The sequence below is a fragment of the Halichoeres trimaculatus genome, unplaced genomic scaffold (genome assembly GCF_033239565.1).
Source record: "Halichoeres trimaculatus isolate MK-OKI-2021-1 unplaced genomic scaffold, fHalTri1.1 fHalTri1_scaffold_12, whole genome shotgun sequence".
Taxonomy (NCBI): domain Eukaryota; kingdom Metazoa; phylum Chordata; class Actinopteri; order Labriformes; family Labridae; genus Halichoeres; species Halichoeres trimaculatus.
Genome location: NW_027437190.1, coordinates 1,492,629 through 1,516,579, shown reverse-complemented (window position 1 = coordinate 1,516,579; position 23,951 = coordinate 1,492,629). Strand labels below are relative to the sequence as shown.

The window sequence follows — 23,951 nt, the reverse complement described above, 5'->3', positions numbered from 1 at the left end:
TCCTCTGTAACCAAGTCATCGAGAACTTTAAAATTTTAATGAGACTACGTTACCAGAATTGTTTTTAATGAACTCACATCTGGGTGGCTGGTGTGGGACCAAGACAGTAAAATCTCACCCTTTCTCATCCTCACTCAGCTGACACTTTAAAGTTTGAGCCAACTACATTACACTGTAAACCAGGGGAAAAGTTATCACTCACCTTTGTTTTTTCACACTACATGGAAAACATTTTGATTAACTATTAACAGCATGACAGACAACACTGATTTTTAGCATTATATAATTTATTTTCAAAAACAGTTTCACATTTAAATGTCTGGTTTCTTGGTCAAATGTATTTTCAGATACTTCAATTGTGTCTATACATTTTACTTGTCATTTCTCTTTTAAATATGAAAAAGTTACTCAGCATCAAAATTATCAAAACAATTATTTTATTATGCAATTCATCCAATACTTATCAGAAATCCAGACGTTAGTTCTCTCATTGCTGTCGAACTTACATTAACATATCTTTATTTTTTTATCTTTAACTTTTTACATTTTAATGTCATGGACATAAATACTTTGACTACAGTTCATCTGAACGACTCTGGCCGATGACAAAACAAATACATGTGTTGCTGTGAATCCAAAAATCTTTTGCTGCTTCATCCACATCCACAGCTCATTGCTGGTGAGGAGGTTGAGGATCACTGCAGCATCTTCCAACAGACAGTTCACCTCAGAGACACAAAGATTCATTTTAAGAACAAAATCATCTGAGCGTGTGCACCATCAGCTAAACTTTCTCTAAACACAGAGTTACATGACCACAATGGTGTAATAGGTTTCAGAGGGACAGAGAGAGAAAACATAAGACTGAAAGACACAAAGGGGGAGGAGGAGACATGGAAAATGACAACAATAACAATAATAACTATTTCTTTTTAAAGCTGTCCTGTCCTGGCAGTCAGGCATGCAGAATGGGGAGTCTGAGCCTTGTGGTGCCAGAACAGATTTGCTCTTACTTCATGTTCACAAACAGTTTTCATCTGAACTGTTGAAAGTGAACTTATGAAGATTTAACACAACTGAACTCAAACATACACTTGAAGAAAATGACAGTTAATGTGCAGCAAGCAAAGACTAACAGCTACAAAAACTAACAACTATAACATACATGATTAACTGAAATGCCTGCCTACATGATCAACAACATTAAAAAAAACACCACGTTCCTCTTCCAGTAAGACACATGATTATTTTAAAGACAATCAAATCATAATTACTATTTACATCTTTAATTACCACTACACAAAATTTACACGACAAATACCGACAATTCAAAACCTCACCATTAATAGATAAATAAATATATAAATATATAAATACAATACACAAATATAGAAAACATGCACAGTGGACCACTAAAATTCCTACATGGCGTTCACTATGTGAGTGGGCAGACTCCGGATAAAAACACAAAACTCCAACCGTGGTGGAAGCAAAAATTTCACACCAAAAAACTACACACCAGTTTCCTCTTTAAACCCTACAGATTAACACAACTAACACCAATATTTGCACCATGGCAGAGCGATGTAGCTGTGTTTGACTCAGAAAATGAACTCACACTGCCACTGTGAATCCTTTGTGTGCCTCCTTTGCCAAACCAACCACACTAATCATCACCTAGACTAAACTCAGCACTAAAAAGCTCCTCTAGCTCACCTACACTGACATCTACCTGCCCCTGATCATCTTTAACTCTAAAACTACACAGAATGCCTTCATGATCACTGAAGTACGTGGGCATCACTGCACATTCCACATCGTACTGTGTTGTTTTAACATAAACATGATCAATCAAAGTCCCCTTCTCTGTGGTTTCCTGTGTTACATGCTGTATAAAACCTTTTGTGCCCATGAATTTACAAATTGATGAGTTTTTCAAAATGTTTTCATTAAAATCTCCCATTACTACAATTGTGTTACTGATTGGATTTAACCAGTCAAGTAACTTCCCCAGATTTTCCTTCAGTACTAAATTTGGATAACATGGTGGACAATAGATCACTGCCAAAACTACGTTTACTTTTGGAAACAGGCACACCAAACACTCCAGATTCAAATCGGGTACCTGCAGAACGTCACAGTCCAATTGGTCTTCACTATATAAACCAACTCCACCATGTTCAAGCTGCTGAAGCTCTAACAATTTGGCGTGACTGCTGCTGCTGCTGTAACACACACCACGAGGACGACTGTGGAAAGTGTAACCATCTATTTGGACACTGTCCAATGAGGACTGTGCAGTGAGCCACGTTTCTGTGACAGCAATACAGTTAGGCTGTAAATGCTGTGTGCAAGACACCAGATCCACCAAGTGGCGGCTTAAACTTTGAACGTTCATCAGATACACAGAGAAACTAGGTGCATCTGATGAAGGTTTCTGCTGTCCAATCAAAAATGGAGGCATGCCCTCCAAGGCCTCCCTGATGGTGGTCTTGCTGAAAATGGCCTTCTCATTAAAATCCCTGATGATCAGTCCCGACAAAGCCCTGACTCGACTAAGTGCTACATACGCCTGCCCGGGTGCAAACACCTTCTTAAAACAGACCACAGCCTGGTCCACCGTCAAACCCTGAACTTTGTGTACCGTACACGCCCACGCTAACCTGAGAGGAAACTGTACACGCAAACCCCCCCACTTTGTAGCCTTCTCCTGCTCTGGATCAATAGCAGTAGAATCCCTGCATTCTACTGCTGCATGTGCACGCTGTTTCCTCCTCTGTGAGCCAATTTTAGGATCGTCAAATTTAACATAAACTGTTTGAGGAAACTTGTCACTCACATTCTTAAACTCAATGTGAGTGACGGTGCCACATGCTCCATTGACCAGACCATCCCCGACATCTACATTCTTACACAACATGACGCGCGCGCTCCTCGCTAAACACAGCCGCTCTTGCAAACACGTGTCTGATGCTGCTCTATGATGCCCGGCCATCTTTTCCAATTTGCCTGTTTTGCTACTGTTTTGGTAGTCCTGAGCATCAATAGTCACATAATCAGGACACGAGGCAAAGAGCTGCTCCAGGTTGTGCTCAGCTACTTGCATATTTGTCGGGAAAATATGCAAGGCTGAGCTCTCCTCGCCGGTCTCGCGTGACTTTAAAATTTGGACGTCCGTTTCTAAAAGGGGCGTGTCCTTAGAACGCACTCTCAACCTGTTCAACAACTCAGCAAACACGCTATCCTTCTGCCTAACTACCGCTGTGAGCTCCACAACGCTAAAGCTACACCACAGATCCACCCCGATGGGACTGCTATACAGAGGCTTCCCTTTAACAGGAGGCAACTGATAGAAGTCACCAACGGCTATCACGCTCACACCGCCAAAAGGGGAAAAGTCGCCTGTCTGTCTAATCTGCCTCAACCTACCATGGACATAAGCCAGCAGGATGTGATCAACCATACTGATTTCATCAATGATTAGAATTTGGAGGTGACCCAATTCAGCTCTGAGCGAGTTTAGTTTATCTTCACCTAAAGGGGTGTAAGGTAAACTAGCATGTGTTCCAATGCCGAATGTGTGATGAATTGTGGCTGCATTTAAATTGTATGCAGCGATGCCCGTAGGAGCAGTTAACAAAACTGTGACATCGTCTGGTTGATGACATAGTGCTGACAGAAGCCTCCCTGCCTCATACTGAATGGCCCTGATTAAATGACTCTTCCCCGTTCCTGCTCCTCCTGTTACAAACACCTGCAGAGGCTCTGGGTTTTTGCCCATCACCTTCTGCAAACACCAATGTCTCACTCTGTAGAAAACAGCTAACTGCGTCTCATTCAGAGACCTAACCAAACACAAACCCTCACTGCGAGACATGGTGTTTCTGTTCTTCTCTAACCTAACAACCTGTCTAGCAGCACCCATCAAATCTGGGATGTTCTCTAAACCTTCAGCTAGCTGCTCTCCCTCTATCTCCTCTGCCTGCTGCTGCCTCCTCTCCTCTAAACACTCAATGCGTTCAGCTTCCTGCTCAGGACACAACTCACCCCACACATCCTCATCTACACCACCGAGCAGCTCAGCAATCTCCTGAGCTCGCTCCAAATCCGGACAGTCAAACTCAAATTTGGCCCTATTCTCCTCGACCACAGCCTGCACCGAGTGCACGGAGCCGTCCCTGAACCTGACCTCCCCGACCTCATAGAACTGACTGAAGAACTCAAAGCCCTCAGGTTTGAGCTCAGAGTCAGTTCTATAAGGAAGGAACAACTGTAACAGACTCTGGAAATGAGCCTCCTCCTGCTTCTCTAAGTTAAACCGCATGTACCGAACCACAGCAAACTGAGATCGTGTTCTCCTCAGAATGAAGCCCAAATTGTTTTTCAGTTCAATCGCATTTTCTGATTTTTCATTCCTGGAGAGAACACGATACTCAGATGCAAACGTCGCCATACACATGTCGCTAAACACGTCGTCGTCGGGCCTGTTCTTAAACCTGTCCACTATGCTAGTCATCCACATGTCGTCCGAGCGAAGATCATGTGATGACGCCCTTTCCTGCAAAACACTGAGAGGTAAACTCATCTTGACTATGTTGCTCCCTGTCGGCACAAAGACAACCTTTCGGGAGCATTCCCTCAGATGCATGGACGTTAGCCTATACACTGCCTCCTGGGCGCAGACGTCTCTGTGGTGTAAATATACACTCCCCAGCTTCTTCAAGCTTTCTCTAGCAGAGAGATTTCCTTCTTTGGAAGCTTCTTTTTGGGCATTGCTCAATAAAAGGCCAATTTCTCTCTCTGACTTCGTAATGTACGAAATGATGTAAATGACAACTGCGTAGGCGTCAGTGACAAAGCTAAGGTCCATGTTGGCGTTCCAGCACTTCAACAACTTCTTACTGTACTGGTTCACCCAAACACTGTTTACCTCTCTCCTATACACTACCTTCGTCTTCTTTTCTAAACGCCGATACGCCTGCTCGTAGATGTCCTGATTAATGCCCAAACTCGCAAACAACTCATCTACACTCGCAGGAGGCACCTCATTTTCAACAGCTTTCTTAACAGCTGTTAAAATTGCCTCCGCTGTTTCCTTGGGCATCTCGTCGTCGCTGTCGAAACACTTACAGATTGGCATGTTTTTTGAAGCAGCTCTCTCGTCTATGCCATATGCATCTTTCCCGCCACATTTGCATTCTTTTTTATGACAGATAAATGTCCGCTTCGTAGCTGGTTTTGGGAAATTGAAACGACATTTGCTCTTCTTTGACTTTCTACAAGTCTTAGCGTGTCGTTTGGAGTGTGTTTGAACTGATGTCACAATGTCCAATAATGTGTCATCATCAGAGGGCAACTCGCACGAGACGTATTTATCTATGAACGCAACTACCTCCTCATCTGTGTTCTTACCAATTTTGGGGGCGCCCTCGATCCAAAACAAACAGTGAACATGAGGAGAACCGCGCTGCTGAAACTCGACCCTATGAAAGTGATCGGCGATTTTGCCAATTGGTTCAGCGGGAGACATGAGAACTGCTTTCAAAAAACAATGCCATCTGTAATCGAACATCCTCGCAGCTGTCACCGGATTACGACGCAACAACTGACATCTGTCTGCCCACTCCAAATCTTCTACTGTCTGCGATCTGCCTTCCTGCCTCAGGATGCTGGTCAGCAGATTCTGCCAGCGCATATCAGCAGACGAAAATGAACAAAACCACGTCGGTATCCCTAGCTGACGAACACAAGCCATCACTTCCTTCTGAACAGTCTGCCAAAATGCCGGAGTCCCCCTAATTGGTCTCAGGAACTTAAACCCATCATCAAACTCTAACAACTGCTTTAAAGCTTCCTCATCCTTTAACATACCCTGAGTGATTCGCTGAGACCTCTGACCTACTTTCCCCTTACGCAACGCCACAGAAACATTAGACACTACCTGATCTAACTCCGACATGTACTGCGCAAAAAAGATGTACTCTACATTACCCGCAAAACGACCGTCCGCATGCATGATCCTATTGTTAAAATAACGCGTAAGCGACAGGTGAGCCGATCGAGTGTCATGGAAGGTCTTATTACCCCGAGGAAACAACACTGGAAAACATTTAGCCTCATTCGTTTGGTCAGAAAGCATCTTCACCGGACAATTTCCCTCTGCAGGCGCAATATTAACTATATCCTCAAAATACTGATCTAATGCTTCCTGACCAATATCAACAGGCATAAGACAAGTGTCCTGAAACATGCAGTGCTGCTGCCTGTCATGTAACATTTCATCTTGTATTATGTCTGAAGCTTCCTCTACATCTCCCTCAACAAACTCAGCCTGTGCTCTAACCTGATCAGCTACCTCAGCACTAACTCCACCCTGCTCTACAACAGCCTGCTCTGAAACAGCCTCTTCTTCACTAGAGTCAGCTTCTTCCCTTTCTTCATCCTCTATCCTGCAAAACTCATTAACCCAGTCCTCATTAAACTCTATATCTGCATAAAGGGCATTGGTCCTCTTTAAATAATCTAGCGCCTGTCTTACACGCAAAGTATCTACAAACTGATACTCGTAATACCCTTTGTATGTCAGTTTACGTTTTAACTTCACCTGTACCAAAGACCCCTCCATACTGGACCGGGGCAACACACGAGTCGACTGCACAATGTCAGCTGGAACACATGTCACAGGTCCATGTACTCCGTTCTGCCCCCCTTTCGGCAGTGCCAACATCTTCATGAACGGTATATGCAACGCTATCAAATGCTGCTCTAAACTATTCAAACATCCCAGTTCAGGTGGAATGGGATCCAGCTCCAGGTTATTGATCCAGCATTCAGCTGGCATCTCACCCTTACTAATCTTACCCTGACAGGAGTGACAAATCCACAGCTCACTTCTAGAAACTGCCAATTGGCACGGCACAACACACTCTTCATGACACTGATGCAGGAAACACTCACTAATACACTCCTCAGCAAGTTCAGCTGTTCTGCTGGTTCTGCTGTAAGCGTCCCTGTCACAACTAACGACCTGATTTCTAAACAACAACCTGTGACAAACACAGCAGACAAAATCAGGTCCATCTTTAACCTGCTCTAAAAACTGATTCATAACAAAACCAAAGTCTTTTGACTGCTCTACCCTATGTTTCCTGCTGGACCTAACACGACCAATAACCCGCCGCCTGTGCTCTAAACTACCGTACTGACGCTTACTAAATTTTCTACTCCTTGCTTTAACTTTCTCCCTAAGCTCTTCACTATCCCTGTATTTAACCAGAATCCTGTCTATAACTTTCTCCCTATGCTCCTCACTATCCCTGTATTTAGCCATAATCCTGTCTATAACTTTCTCCCTATGCTCCTCACTACCTTGATATTGTGCCCTACCCTTGGATTTAACCTTCTCACTGTGCTCAGGGTTCTCTTTATACTTCCCTACACTCATTCCTTTAACCTTCTCTCTGTGCTCAGGGTTCTCTTTATACTTCCCTACACTCATTCCTTTAACCTTCTCTCTGTGCTCAGGGTTCTCTTTATACTTCCCTACACTCATTCCTTTAACCTTCTCTCTGTGCTCAGGGTTCTCTTTATACTTCCCTACACTCATTCCTTTAACCTTCTCTCTGTGTGACGCATCTTCACTATACTTTTCAACACTCTTTGACTTTTTCTGTTCTCTAAAAATCACATTATCCTGATATTTCTTTCTAAACCTCATCTGACGTCTCTCACTGAGCAACTTATTTTCTTTCTTCTGACTCCACTCCCTACGGTTGATGTACTTCGATTTTGCAAACCACACACCTGGCTCTGCATCCTCGTCTTCAACATCTAAACCTAAATCTGAAAATTCCATGGCATCACTGCACCAAACTGCTGGTTCCTCCCTACCAACAACACCTTCCTGACATCTAGCCCTAAAACTGTAACCTGAAACCTCACTGACTTTACAATAACCATAACAGCTCTGCAGTCCAGGCTCATAAACACAAACTACATTCTCAAAATGGTTCCCTGAGACATTCTCTAAATAAATGCAATCCGACGACAAACACCTACCGCTACAGCTGTACTTTAGCCAACGACCATCATAAAATGTACAAACACTAACGCCTAACATATCTGCTGTAGCCTGAATTTCCACCTCTGAGGCCCAAGAATTAACACTTGCCATCCTGGACTGCTGAACGTACTCAGCCACTGAAGAGTACTCACTCCTAATCAAACTACAATAATGACTAGCATTCCGCTGGAGATGTTTGCAAACCGCAAGCCTAACCCTACGATGGTGCTTCTGAGAACCACTCACAGCCTGAGAGATGGCTCTGAAAAAGCAGTTACCATCAGCCACGATCCTCTCATTTCTACATGGAACCCCTAACAAACCAACACGCGTGGACGCTGGTCCACCGATCTTCACAAACTCCAAGTTAAAGCTACTGCACACAGTCTTGCAGACATCTACACTGAGAGGACGGAAAGCGAGCTCTGCATTTCTGACGGTTTCTACAAACTCTACATCTAAATTAGCCTCACCAACATCAAAGTGCTTGGATTTTTTCGACACACGAGGCCCAGAAGAAATCTTACGCTTCCCTGCCACTGAGACACTGCTAACTTTGCTAGCTAAAGACACTCCTGACGACGCTGGACTGGCATCTCCACTCACACAAACCTCAGGCTCGCAACTGCCTTCAAAAACATCATCACTGAACCTGCCTTCACTGACTACACTAGACTCTGGTGTTGGAGCAGTGTTCACCTCAGTGACCCGCCTCTCCACGGAAACACCAGACAGCACCGGACTGACATCTACGTAAGCACTAAGACCAAGCGGAGGGAAATCTTCATCGTACCTAAAACGAAAGCCGGATTGCCTTGATTTCTTCGACCAACAAGTGTCAGAAGAAATGCCCCACTTACTGCCACCAGTAACACTCGGTCCTGCCGGTGAGCCGCCGCTCAACACACTGGCATAAGACCGCAAAGAAACGCCTGACAGTGCTGGACTAACATCTGAACTCACACAACGCTCAGACACAACACTACACTCTGGTGCTGGAGCAGCAGTCACCCCTGTGACCCTACCCTCCACAGAAACACCAGGCAGCACTGGACTTGCACCCACATGAACAGTGACGCCACACAGTTCAAAGAGCTTCTCCCTCGAACTGAGACTGTCGGCCAAGCGACAGATGTAGCGGTGCAGGTCATCCAGGCACGCAAAATGCAAAACCACGCTTGTACCGTTAAAGTGTAACAAGCCCTCGTTACCGCGTGAGTGACTGTCCACCACAGCGAACCGTCCATCCTCACAGATGATGGCAGAAGTGTTGCCACACATCGTCAGAAGACATGTGCGGTACTGACCGAAGATCCTGTTTAGTCCGTCACGCAAACTGATGAACACACCGCTGTCGATGTATTCACCCTCGGTCACGCCGACATCCCCGAATGCCGAGTCGCCAAAAACAAAGCGAACCACCGCATCATCAATCATCAACCGCTGAGGCAAATCTGGGACAGAGAGCAGATTTGTCACGTGGTTGAAGATGCCTCGATCGCGCAAATTACTGTACAACTCGTCACCGCAAATCACTGCGCGATCAAGCTGACGTCTGTCCCAGGAAAAAACACTGCTCAGCGTGTGTTTGGCTAAGCTGACCAAAGCTATAGCCATACACTGCTGTCCTCCGTAAAAAAAGCGCTCGTCAGCCTGATGAAACGACCCGCGCACAACCCTGACTGGCCTCCCAGCTCTGCTAGCCTCTGCTGCTACATCACTACTGTCACAATCTAACCCAGCATCAGAAACACAAGCAGAAGAAAAAAAGTGGTCCTTAGCTTTGCTGATCTTCTGGGGCCTCTGGGTTCCCTCGCGGACAGCAGGGCACGGCGCAGCCACCTCCTCCGCGATGACCTGCGACACCTCGGACTCCAGCGATGTCTCCTCCACGACGACCTCCGGGACCACGGACTCCTGGGCTGCTGCCTCCGCCTGACACAAATCAAAAATTCAGTTTAACTGGATGACAAACCAGGTGGAAAAATGCAGGTGTAAAAACAATGAGTCACATAATATGTTTAAACAAAAACACACCTGGCGCTGGACCGGACTGGGGCCGGAGGCAGACTCGGTCACCTGGGCAGGTGAAGGTGTTGCCGCCACCTATAAAGAACAGGAAAACAAAAAAAACTCAAGATGCAACTCTTATCAAAACATATCACACTGCATTGGTCACTCTTCAAAACCAGCAAAAAAAAAAAAAAAAACCACACCTGCCGCTTTCCTCCACTGCGCTTCTTGGCAACACCTCGTGGCCGACGCTTCGCACGCGAAGCCTAGAGGAAGAAAAACAAACCTTTATAACAGCTGTTAACCACTTGTGTTATCAACTATTTGGTCATATGGCTTGTGTGCACTTTACCTGGCCAGCTGGTGGCTCAGCGATGCAGCCGGAGCCAGAAGAAGGACTGACCTTCTCCATAGCATCCAACATGTCACCGCTGAACCACACAGGGTTGGGCGGGATGACAGGCCGAACCACAGCAGGTGTTCCGGCCTTCAAAACAAAAAACAAACATTGTTTTAAAAAAAACTTCACATGCAGGCTTTGCACAAACTTCTACACACTCAATCAGAAAAACACTTTACCTTGTCCTCCTTTCCAACCACAGTCCACTCCCAGGGGTCGCTGTGACGGGTCACGGGGAGGTGACCTGTCACAACTAGCCTGGGAGACACCGTGGCACGCGGCGATGTCCGGCGGGACACCGCGGGCGTGGGCGAGGGCGGAGGCTGGGTCAGCTGCTGGACAGCAGCGTTCCACAGCAGATCCACCAGCACAGGGGTCCCATCGGTGTCGCTGAGGTGCACCTGAAAAACAGTCAGACACACCAGACATTTCACCTTGTTAGTTGGATGTTTTCTTTAGTGTCACATAAAGTGTCTTGTAAAAATTAGGACAATACTTACGCCGTCGGGGCACCACAGCTCCAACCGATGGAGGGGGAGGTGCTCAGCCACAGACACGTAAGGGAAACCTGAAATAAGTGTCACAAACCACACACAAAAAAATACTTAAATACTTGAAGTAAACATTAACGCATGCATTTACATGTAAATGTTTATCCATGCATGCCGTCACAGTTTTTTAGCACATATGAAATTCTCAAATCTCAGATTTTGCAGAAAAACTCGATTGAAACGTACCCATGCGTGCTGCGACTCGGTGGAATTCCTGACGCAGCGCCAACTGCAGGCCCGGGTGGATGTTCAGGCGTGGAGGGAAGTCCAGCACGAACACCTTACAGAAAAAAAACCTTTGTCAGCAGATCGCATTCATTTCTCTAAAATAAGTGCATGACAATACAAAGGCTGCTCACAACAGCTTTGCTGACACAAAACCAAACGGTTAGCAACAAAAACTTAACACAAACACACACCTTGGGCCAGCGGCTGGCGATGGAGGTCAGGAGAGCACCGAAGTCCAACGCTGCCTCGCCAACCGTCCGGCTGGCCGTGAGGTTGTTGCTCGGGGCGAGCACGCAGACGGCGTCGGGGGTCCACGGGACGTCTGCGTGCAGGGCCTCTGTCCTCAGCTCGGCTGCCGATGCACCTGGAACAGACAGAAAAGCAAAGGACAGAGAACCTACCGGCATGGGCACGAAGCCGTCCACCATGGCCCGGAGGTGGGAGTCTCCGACGACGAACACCAGCTGCAAAAACACAGACGTTCTTTAACAACAGAGAAACCTGCCAACAGACACCTTACTCGCTGCAATTTTTCGATGAATTAAACAAAAATCATACCTTCTGGTCCGGACGATGCGCTGGAGTGACCAACTTGCGGCTCCGGTGGGTCAGTGCAGAGGTTGGCCATCTCCGCGTTCGGTGGCGGTACCCGGTACCGCGCCCTGTTTAATGGACATTGAAGTTTGTCAGAACATTATTAAGGGACATTACATCCAAACCATATCAGTGAACATTCTGAAATGAAAGTTTGACACATACGAGCAACGAACTCGGGGACAGGCTCGAGGGCAGTCCAGGGGTGGTCCTCTGCCCTCTTCCTCTTCAAGGCCAACGCCCTCCGATGGCCTTTCGCTCTCGGCATCTGAACAGGAAGATTAAAGAGAAATTTTTGAGTCCACGCTCACAGAGAAAACACCAGTCAATCTGTGCCAATCATACTCACAAGGCTTCACATAGCAACGCTTCACCTAACATTACAATGTAGAAATGTTTTAACTCACCTTGGCTGAGGGCAAGTGTGTGTGTGTCTGTGTGTGTGAGTGTGTGACTGTGTGTGTCTGTGTGTGTCTGCTTGACTGAATGTGTATAAAATCAATTAAAGTGTGTGCAGATTAGCAGTTACTCTAGGTGTGTGTCGGTTTAAAGAGATGTATAAGTGTCAAGATGTGTGTGTCCTGGATCAAAAGATCGCAGAAATGCAGCAGTCTCACTCGCAGTCAGTCTCCAAAGCACAGGTGAGCACAGGGAAGCAAATCACACAGCCAAGGAATCTGCAAATTAATACCATTTAAGAGTAATCAAGATAATTGTAGGAGAAAAAAGCAACAAAAAGTGTATGCAAAATGTATTAAAACATGCACCAAAAAGCACAGGACAGTACTGAAGGAAAAAAGCCACACAAATGCATGCACATGTAATCTATGCATTAAGATCATGCCAGGAAAACCACACAACACAACTTTAAAATGTCCTAAACAATCACTTTATTCACTCACACATTATGGATCTATAACCCTCACAAAATGCCAGTCGGCTCTTGCCTGCTAACCAGGACAGATACACAACTGATTAACAGCTTAAACTAAGATTAAAACATTGGCAGACAAACCTCACACATACTCTCACACAACAATAAGTCTTTTCTCTCAGCAAAAAAGGAGCAAAAGGATACAGCTAACGTTGCTATCAAGTAGCTTTCACAGAAAAAAAAGGCTGAAACAGCACAGCTATAACTTTAAAGCACATATCAAACCAAGTAATAATCTTCAAAATATATTCAAAATGCAGCAAAAAAGCACAGGAGAGAATAAGATCACGCAGCTGAGAATTTTGCAAATCAATACCATTGAAGATTAATCAAGTTTATTGTGGGAAAATAAAAAGCTACAAAAAATGCCAATCTAGTCTAAACATTTAGATCAAGCCAGGAATGCCACAAAACACAACTTTAAAGGACCAAAACAAGCACTTCAATCACTCACACATTATGTATTTTTAACCCTCACAAATTGCCATGAAGATCTGGCCTGCTTACCAGGACAGATACACAACTGATTAACAGCTTAAACTAAGATGAACAACATTGGAAGACAAACCTCACACACACTCTCAAACAATATGTATTTTTTTTTATCAGAAATACCCAAAAAGAGGAAGAGCTACATAATTTGGCTGACAAGTAGCTAACACAGGAAAAAAGGCCGACACAGCGTAGCTATATCTACAACCTTAAAGCACATATCACACCAAGTAATAGTTTTTCAACATATATATTTAAAATGCATCAACAAAGCACAGGAGAGCATTGGAGCACACAGCCAAGGAATTTTCAAATACCATTTAAGAGTAATCAAGATAATTTTGGGGGGAAAAAAGCCACAAAAAATGCACGCAAACCTTATTTACACATTTAGATCATGCCAGGAATCCCACAAAACACAACTTTAAAGGACCCAAACAATCACTTTTATCACTCACACATTATGGATCGTTAACCCTCACAAAATGCCAGTAAGCTCTGGCCTGCTTACCATAACACACACACAACAGATTAACAGCTTAAACTAAGATGAACAAGACACATAATGTGGCTAACAAGTGGCTTTCACAGAAAAAAAAGCCAACATAGTATAGCTATATCTACAACCTGAAAGCACATATCAAACCAGGTCATAATCTTCAAAATATATTCAAAATGCATCAAAAAGCACAATAGAGCATAAGATCACAAGGCCAAGAAATTTGCTAATCACTACCATTTAAAAGTAAGCAAGATTATAGTGGGAGAATAAAAAGCCACAAAACACAACATTAAAGCACCCAAACAATCACTATCATCACTCACACATAATGGATCTTTAACCCTTACAAAATGCCAGTGAGCTCTGGCCTGCTAACCAGGAAGGATACACAACTGGTTAACAGCTTAAACTAAGATGAACAAGCTACATAATTTGGCCAACAAGTAACTATCACAGGGAAAAAGGCTGGCGTGGAATAGCTATATCTAAAACCTTAAAGCACATATCACACCAAGTAATAACCTTCAACATATATTTAAAATGCACCAAAAAGCACAGGAGAGTACTGAAGAGCTCACAGCTAAGGAATCTCCAAATCAATTCCATTTAAGAGTAAGCAAGATTATAGTAGGAGAAAAAGACCATCAAAAATGCATGCACATGTTATCTACACATTATAAGCATGCCAGGAATGCAACAAAACACAACTTTAAAAGTCCTAAACAATCACTTCAATCACTCACACATTATGGATCTATAACCCTCACAAAATGCCAGTCAGCTCTCGCCTGCTAACCAGGACGGATACACAACTGATCAACAGCTCAAGTTAAGATTTAAAAAAAAAAGGCAGAAAAACCTCAAACAGTCACACAATAAGTCTTTTCTCTCAGCATGACCCAAAAAAGGAGCAAAAACTACAGCTAACGTGGCTAACAAGTAGCTATCACAGGGAAAAAGGCTTGCGTGGAATACCTATATCTTAAACATTAAGGCACATATCACACCAAGTAATAACCTTCAACATATATTTAAAATGCACCAAAAAGCACAGGAGAGTACTGAAGAGCTCACAGCTAAGGAATCTCCAAATCAATTCCATTTAAGAGTAGGCAAGATTATAGTAGGAGAAAAAGACCATCAAAAATGCATGCAAATCTAATCTACACATTAAAAGCATGCCAGGAATGCCACAAAACACAACTTTAAAAGTCCCAAACAATCACTTTAATCACTCACACATTATGGATCTATAACCCTCACAAAATGCCACTAAGCTCTGGCCTGCTAACCAGGACAGATACACAATTGATTAACAGCTTAAACTTAGATAAACAACATAGACGGGTTTCTGTGCAACGTCATCACCGATGTGCGCGCGCAGCCAGGGGGCAGAAAGTGAGGCACTTCGTTGTTAGTAGCATTAGAAGAGCAAAAATGTCAAGGAGTTGCTGCGTGGCTAACTGCACCAACCGGCAAAAGGATGGGTGGAAGTTGTTAAATGTTCCAAGAGGATCTCATCCTTTTGCGAAGAACAGGAGGAGATTGTGGCTTCAGGCCATAAAAAGGGTTAGGATGTACCCTAGATCCCTGTGCACGTACACCCAGGCATCATACGGTTTTACCTTTAGTCCTAGCCTCTGGCTGGGCAGGACACCTGCTCTCATTGCGCAAAAACCGGACCCAGTATCATAAATCTTGAGGTTTTGTACGTGACCACAAAGTACATAATTATAGGCGTCCAAAGATTTATAGGCACGCAGATTTTCTTTAGTGTACACACTGGGTTTCTCTATAAGGTAATTATATATGTCGGGCCAAGTAATAACAGGCCGTTTGGACATATCAGAGATCCACTCTTCGCTGGGGATACCATAAGGGTCTGGTAATTTCCCACCATCACTAAGAAAGAGTTTATGATAATCTATAAAGTCTGATCTGTTTAAGCTATTGATGTAAGTTGCCTGAGCCATGTCTTTGCTAATCATAGATGTGCTGTGCTAACAAGCTCGCACACATAATTGTCGTAGTCATCATAATCATAATAGTAATAATAATAATTTTATGTTTTTTGGCAGGCCATAAAGTATAGCATTGCCGTAACCATCTTACTTTGATTAGCTGTTAACTTTGTTAGCTGTCACTGATGTTTCTAGCAAAAAAAACCATCACAATCCGGTAAATTTCGTGATATTTATGGACCTTTCAGGACGTGTTTTTTCTACTTTGTGCTAGAATGAAAGAGAACGAGAATTTCAATTAAATGACATTTTTTTGCATCAGGGGAAACTTACGATCAATAGAGCATCTACAATAGATCTCAGTTTATATCGAAGCAGTCTTTTGCCCCCTGGCTGCGCGCGCAGCTCCTAATGTTTGTACACAAGAAACCTGTCTATAGGCAGACAAACCTCTCACACACACACTCACACAATAAGTCTATTCTCTCAGCATGACCCAAAAAAGGAGCAAAAAGCTACAGCTAACATGGCTAACAAGAAGCTATCACAGAAAAAAAAGGCTGACTCAGCATAGCTATATCTAAAACCTTAAAGCACATATCACACCAAGTAATAATCTTCAAAATGAATTCAAGATGCACCAAAAAAGCTCAGGAGAGTAAAGTAGAGAACACAGGTAGGGAATCTTCAAACAATACCATTCAAGAGTAATCAAGATTATTGTCAGAGAATAATTAGCGATCAAAAATGCCAATTTAATTGACACATTAAGATCATGCCAGGAATGCCACAAAACACAACTTTAACAGTCCTAAACAATCACTTTAATCACTCACACATCATGGATCAAAACTTCAACAAAATGCCAGTAAGCTCTGGCCTGCTAACCAGGACAGATACACATCTGATCAACAGCTCAAGCTAAGATTTAAAACAAAGGCAGACAAACCTCTCAAACACACTCACACAATAAGTCTTTTCTCTCAGCATGACTTAAAAAATCAGCCAAAAGCTCCAGCTAACGTGGCTAACAAGAAGCTAACACAGGGGAAAAGGCAGACCCATCATAGCTTTGTCTTAAACCTAAAAGCACATATCACACTTAGAAATAATCTTCAAAATGTATTTTAAAATGCACCAATCAAAAGCACAGGAGAGCATAAGATCACACAGCCAAGAAATTTGCAAATCAATACCATTTAAGAGTAACCAAGATTATAGCAGAAGAAAAGAAAGCCATCAAAAATGCATGCACATGTAATCAAAATGTATCTTTAATCAGAACTACCCAAAAAAGAGCAAAAATATATAGGCAACATGGCTAACAAGTAGCTTTTACAGAAAAAAAAGGCTGACACAGCGCAGCTATATCTTAAACCCTAAAGCACATATCACACCAAGTAAATAACCTTCAAAATGCACCAAAAAAAGCACAGGACAGTATAAGATCACACAGCAAAGAAATGTTCAAATCAATACTATTTCAGAGTAATCAAGATTATTATGATAAAGAGCCACAAAAAATGCATGCATATGTCATCTACACAATAAGATCATGCCAGGAATGCCACAAAGCACAACTTTAGAAGAACCAAACAATCATTTAAATCACACACACACATTATGGATCTATAACCCTCACAAAATGCCAGTATGCTCTGGCCTGCTAACCAGGACAGATACACAACTGATCAACAGCTCAAGTTAAGATTTAAAACAAAGGCAGAAAAACCTCACACACACACTCACACAATAAGTCTTTTCTCTTAGCATGACCCAAAAAAGGAGCAAAAAGCTACAGCTGACGTGGCTAACAAGTAGTTTTCACAGGGAAAAAGGCTGACATGGAATAGCTTCATCTAAAATTCTAAAGCACATATAACACCAAGTAATAACCTTCAATATATATTTAAAATGCACCAAAAAGCACAGGAGAGTATTAAAGAGCATGCAGCTAAGGAATCTCATAAACAATATCATTTAAGAGTAAGATAATAGTAGGAAAAAAAAAGCCATCAAGATGCATGCAAATCTAATCTACACATTATAAGCATGCCAGGAATGCCACAAAACACAACTTTAAAAGTCCCAAACAATCACTTTAATCACTCACACATTATGGATCTATAACCCTCACAAAATGCCAGTCGGCTCTCGCCTGCTAACCAGGACAGATACACAACTGATCAACAACTTGAACTTGGATAAACAACAACATAAGCAGACAAACCTCTCACACACACACTCACACAATAAGTCTATTCTCTCAGCATGACCCAAAAAAGGAGCAAAAAAGCTACAGCTAACGTGGCTAACAAGTAGCTTTCACAGAAAAAAAAAAGGCTGACGCAGCATAGCTATATCTAAAACCTTAAAGCACATATCACACCAAGTAATAATCTTCAAAATGAATTCAAGATGCACCAAAAAAGCTCAGGAGAGTAAAGTAGAGAACACAGGTAGGGAGCCTTCAAATCAATACTATTTCAGAGAAATAAAGAAAATTTGAGGAGAATAAAAGCCATCAAAAATGCATGCAAATGTAATCTACAGATTTAGATCATGCCAGGAATGCCACAAAACACAACTTTAAAAGTCCTAAACAATCACTTTAATCACTCACACATTATGGCTCTTTAACCCTCACGAAATGCCAGTTAGCTCTGGCCTGCTAATCAGGACAGATACACAACTGATCAACAGCTCAAGCTAAGATTTAAAACAAAGGCAGAAAAACCTCACACACACACACTCACACAATAAGTCTATTCTCTCAGCATGACCCAAACAAGGAGAAAAAAGCTACAGCTAACGTGGCTAACAAGTAGCTTTCACAAAAAAAAAAAGGCTGACACAACTAAATCTAAAACCTTAAAGCACATATCACACCAAGTAATAATCTTCAAAATGTATTCAAAATGCCCCAATAAAAACCACAGGAGAGCATAAGATCACACAGCTAAGTAATCTTCAAATTAATACTATTTAAGAGTAATCAAGATTATTGTGGGAGAAAAAAAAGCCACAAAAACATCATGCTGTCATTTTCTAAACACAAATGCTGAATGTTAAATTTCAGAGCCCATAACCTCTAACTCTAAGGGCAACAGTCCTATTAATGACCTCTGTTCACTGAATAAAAATGTGAAAAAGCAGGACAAAGAAAACAATACTTCCACATTTAAAAATTTTAAGTTTGAACGTAAACAAACAGAGCCCTAGCCTGCCCTCTGAGAGTTCCACTTCTATTTGGAACCTCTGTCAAGAGTTCCAGAAGCCTAAGCTCAAATCCTTATGACATATCTATTTCACAAATTTGAAAGTAAACAGGCACAACAAAGAAGAAGGTTTCCATGGTGACAAATCATTGAATATTCATTTATTAGTTTATTACTACTATCATTAATAATTTATATTAATATCAAATTGTTATTTCATATTTCAATATCCTGTGTTCACTCTTTAAAAACATTTTTCCTACTGTTAAACAAGACTACAACACTACAGGAATATTAAAGCCACAAAAACAGCATGCTGTCATCATTGTCTAAACACAAATGCTGAATGTTGAAATTCAGAGCCCATATCCTCTTACCCTAAGAGCAACAGTCCTATTTATGACCTCTGTTAACTGAATAAGGATACTGCATAGCCATATCTACAACCTTTAAGCACATATCACACCAAGTAATAATCTTCAAAATGTTTTCAAAATGCACCAAAAATGTTTCAGTGTCTAAAATACATATATTTAATTTATTTAGAAGCCAATCATTGTACTTGGAGGTAACAAGCATTTCTCTCAGTATTACAGAAAAGCAACACACCAACCAACCAAGTAAAACTCATAAAAATCTTGTTAAATTCACCAAAAAAGTACCAAAGTATCTTAAATATATATCTTAATTGTGTTAAGGGTAGACTTTTTAGCATTTCTTTCAATATTACACAAAACCAAGCACTGAGCAGGCCGAGGCTGGCACACCATGGTGGCTAACTAGTAGCTATGACACAGCATTATTAAAGCTAAACCCACAAAGCAAATATCACACCAAGCAATACTCTCCAAAATGCACCAAAAATGTTTCATAGCATCTAAAATTCATATATTTGATTAGTTTAGAAGCCAATTATTGTACTTGGGTTTAGGAATATCAAGCATTTGTCTTAATATAACAGAGCAGGCTAACGTGGCTAACACAAAGCAATTATTGAACAAAGGCCGAGCTTACATTAGCATATGTATGCACACAACTTTTGCCAACCGAGTAAAAGCCATCAAAATGTATTCAAAATGTACCAAAAATGTACAATTCTTTCATCAATATATATATTTTATTTGTTTAAAGGGTAACCACTGCACCATGATCAAAGTTCATCGAGTATTTGTGTTAACATGACACAAAAGACAGCACAGAGTAGCTAGCGTGCTAACACAAAGGCTGAATGTAGATCAAAGGCTGAGATTTCCATAACATTAGCATACGAATAGCGTTGGAGCACCAACCACAAATGCTGACTGAAAGTCATCAAAATGTTCTTCAAATTCACCACAAATGTAACATAATATTTTACATATATAAAACTTATTTCATTTAGGACAATTATCGTCTTTGGAGCAAAGACTACCGAGCATTTCTCTCAACAGGACACAAAACCACACACGGAGCAGGCCTCGCTAGCGGGCTAACACACACAAAGGCTGAGATTTCCATAACATTAGCATACGTTTAGCGTAGGAGCACCACCCACAAATGCTGACGAAAAGTCATCAAAATGTTCTTCAAATTCACCACAAATGTAACATAATATCTTACATATATAAAACTTATTTCATTTAGGACAATTATCGTCTTTGGAGTAAAGACTACAGAGCATTTCTCTCAACAGGACACAAAACCACACACGGAGCAGGCCTCGCTAGCGGGCTAACAGAACAAAGGCTGAGATTTCCATAACATTAGCATACGTCTAGCATTGAAGCACCACCCACAAATGCTGATAAAAAGTCATCAAAATGTACTCAAAATGCGCCAAAAATGTATCACTCCATCTTAATTATGTATATCTTATTTGATAGAAAGGCTAACATCGTTTCACTATCAAAGTAGTACAGAAAACACACCTCACAGAAGCTTCTAGAAAGTTTTAAATCTCACCGCAGAGCAGCAAAATCTTACTTATACGTGATATCGTTCATTCATTTCACCTTAAATCACGTTTAACATTGCTCAGGTTCAACACAACATATGCTTTCATCAAATTAAGAGACAACGAAATGGGTCTTACCTCCAGAGTCTGTGAGAAGAACGAGACGACGCCAGATCGATCATTTTATACCCCGCTGGTACCTCACGTCACTCTGACGTACATGCCCCTTCACAGAAGACGCAGCAGAAAATGCTACCATTAGCTGTGCATTCTAATCACATTGACATTGAATGATACCGCACAAAACGTTATTGAACATAACCGAATCGTTTAATCATGCGTTTAACGCAACTGAAGTGTTTTTAACGTCTTTAGAGTCAGCTATAACGAATAACAAAGCACCACATCTACAGTATTTGTCCAAGAGTCACCAGTAACACGGCCGCGATTAACTCCAAAATACTGGGTTGCTCGGTAGCCGTTAAAACTTGATCAACGTTGCCTCTATTGTGAAGTACCGTCTCTGGTAACTCACCACGAAACAACCGTACATTTTGATGCTGCTACCAGGTTGAATTTATTGTTTAAAAATGCCAACTCGTCTCAATGAATGCAGATAAATGCAGCAAAATACGTGCGCATCTTTATGATGTGTAGACTGATAATCTCCCTTTAAATGCAGAAGCTTGTATAGTCTTGCATTACACCACAATTATATTTCCCACCCCTTTTCTACAATAAATTGCTTGTAGCTAAGTGAGCAACAGACGTTTAGCTTCTGTTAGCTTCTGTTAGCTACACGGTCCAACTTGCCTTTCACGTTCAAAAATACTGCTGATAACTAAGATGACAGGTAGTAAAATAAACAGTACTGAAGCCTAGAAACTTTAATTTACCGTACCTGTTCAAACCACAGACGGAATCCGTTGTTTGAGAGCTCCCGACGTTAGCGCTCTCTCCTGGCTTGTCCCCTGTTTGAATCAGTCTAATCCACTTCATGTCATCTTGCGGGATCTCTGGGGATACGGTGAATCCTCTCCCTCCTCCCATGTGCTGGAGCAAAGCAGCTGTGTACAATAAGTTGACCGACCGACAGAGAAACAGACTCATATCTTCCTCTGCATCCGCTCGTGTTTTGGTGAGATCAGCTGTTGACCAGGCCGTATACTGTTGACAGGTCGCGTGACGTCATCCCCCGCCGCTCCACTGATCCCCGCGGATGTTTTACAAACCGCGTACGACAGTAGTAGTGCCTGCTATTTTGCCCCAAATTCAGTATTTGTTAGGCAGAATGGTAAAAGTTGTAAAATCTACTGTATACATCCCAGGATGTCCCACTGATACTAGAGAACGTTTCTATCTGTGTCTGCATCTGACCGGTGTTCTTGGAATACAGTTCCCACAATGCACGGCGCTAACGCTGGTGGCAAGTATTACTGAATTACCGCCATCTACTGGAATGAGTTGCCATGATAAATAGAACACAGTCCTTGAAATACAAGGGAAGTAATGCCAAAGACTGGTAAATCCTGTAACTTTCATTTGTAAAACAGGTGTTTAATTGTACTAATTTATTAAAGCCCATATAAACCAATGAATACTCGTTTTAACCATACGTGAATGATATAGAAATGTTTATTTTTCCACCAGCTGTAAAAATAAAAAGTCAATCCCTTCCACATTGTAATTTTGAGTGTAAGATTAAAAAGTCAAATATGATGATTCTACTGTGATATGATAAACAAAATAAATAGGATGTTGACATCTGCCCATAATTTTTTAGTACATTAATAATAATGCAAGAAAACAAAAAAAAATAAATATTTTTCTCTTTTTTGTAAAAAAAATCCATCACTTAAAGTGTTGCTTACCAGACCTCTCTGGACACACTAAAATGGCCACCACAGCCAGTACATTTTTTACCCTTACTACACCCTTTTGACGTTCTCCCATCGCTTATTACACCCCCAAGCATGTTCAGAAATCCACCAAAATTGGCACACACATTATTTGCGTCCAAAAAAAGAGAAAAAATACCAAACATGAACATGAACCAAACCTGACCCCAAACATCCCATAAAATGCTGTCTAGCGCCACCTAGGCACACTAAAACGGACATAGCGGCCAGTAGGAATGTCGTAGAGAGATGAAACCAACACCAAAATGTTTGTCTCAAGGCGGAGGACACTATTGTTCCTGCTGCGTTTCTTTTTAGGGTCCTCGGCCTGAGCCAGGGCACCTTCTAGCAGGGCTAGAAGGTGCCCTCGGCCGAAGGCCGAGGGCACTATTGTTCCTGCTGCGTTTCTTTTTTTTTCTTATTATACCACCCGCCCCGAGAACGCAAATTACACCCCCTAAACATATTCAAAAACTCACCAAAATTGGCACGCATATCAGGATCGCGTGAAATTGCGATTTGATACCAAACATGACCCCCGACATCCCATAATAATCTCCATAGAGCCAAAAAACCCAAAAAACACACTTCAACGGCCCTAGCTCAGGCCAGGAATGTCGCAGAGAGATGAAACCAACACCAAAACGTTCAGCTCATCAAGACGCACAAAAAATATAGGAGGTATTTTCGCGTAGCTCCAACAGGAAGCCGGCAATTTGCCCGCCAAAATAAGAGTTTTCTGAAATTTAAGCCTCTCTACAAACATTAACTTGTCAATAACCAAAAATGGTACCGGCATGAAAATTGGCTCACATGACAGACCAGACCCTGTTCTACAAAAGTTGTGGGGGAATTCGTTGTTTCTGGCCCGGTTTTCGAATGGCGAGCCCTCAAAGTCGCCGACTTCGCAATGTTAACAGATGGGAGAGGAGCTTCAGTGAAGCAGTTGGGCCTCTAGACAAAAAAGTAAAAGTCGCACAGCTTTAAAAATGACATGGTTGGATTCCTCACAAAACGCTCTTCAAGAAAATCATATTTTTACACAGATTCGGTCAACATTCTGGCCTACAGGATGAGAAGTTTGTCCCCTTTGGGAATCTCATCCTCCTGCACTTCTGTGATGATGTCACACACTGATTAGGGGTTCCACACAGCTGGTCACATG

At 42.2% G+C, this 23,951-nt stretch overlaps 3 protein-coding genes across 4 annotated transcripts in view; 1 reads left to right on the top strand and 2 right to left on the bottom strand.

Moving 5' to 3' along the window:
* rrp15 (ribosomal RNA processing 15 homolog) overlaps window positions 1–23,951 on the top strand; it is a 54,665-nt gene that overhangs the window by 7,563 nt on the left and 23,151 nt on the right. The window lies entirely within an intron of this gene.
* On the bottom strand, window positions 1,187–9,808 carry LOC141801221 (uncharacterized). Its single transcript, XM_074684195.1, has one exon. The coding sequence runs from the start codon at window positions 9,677–9,679 to the stop codon at window positions 1,667–1,669; it is 8,013 nt and encodes a 2,670-aa protein (XP_074540296.1). The 5' UTR covers window positions 9,680–9,808; the 3' UTR covers window positions 1,187–1,666.
* On the bottom strand, window positions 9,775–22,253 carry LOC141800529 (uncharacterized). Its single transcript, XM_074683124.1, has 14 exons — window positions 21,790–22,253; window positions 21,027–21,114; window positions 12,256–12,525; window positions 12,014–12,116; window positions 11,813–11,916; window positions 11,446–11,718; window positions 11,213–11,306; window positions 10,976–11,043; window positions 10,655–10,876; window positions 10,428–10,562; window positions 10,279–10,341; window positions 10,100–10,168; window positions 9,884–9,997; window positions 9,775–9,795 (listed from the first exon to the last, which is right to left on the bottom strand). The coding sequence occupies exons 4-14, from the start codon at window positions 12,114–12,116 to the stop codon at window positions 9,775–9,777; spliced, it is 1,266 nt and encodes a 421-aa protein (XP_074539225.1). The 5' UTR covers window positions 12,256–12,525; window positions 21,027–21,114; window positions 21,790–22,253.

Excerpts from the sequence above, each read along its gene's own strand:
- LOC141801221 (XM_074684195.1), bottom strand. The coding sequence starts at position 9,679 with ATGGCTATAGCTTTGGTCAGCTTAGCCAAACACACGCTGAGCAGTGTT.
- LOC141800529 (XM_074683124.1), bottom strand. The coding sequence starts at position 12,116 with ATGCCGAGAGCGAAAGGCCATCGGAGGGCGTTGGCCTTGAAGAGGAAG. Across the intron at positions 11,719-11,812 it reads CGCATCGTCCGGACCAGAAG|CTGGTGTTCGTCGTCGGAGA; the intron begins GTATGATTTTTG and ends GTGTTTTTGCAG. Across the intron at positions 11,307-11,445 it reads TCGCCAGCCGCTGGCCCAAG|GTGTTCGTGCTGGACTTCCC; the intron begins GTGTGTGTTTGT and ends TTTTTCTGTAAG.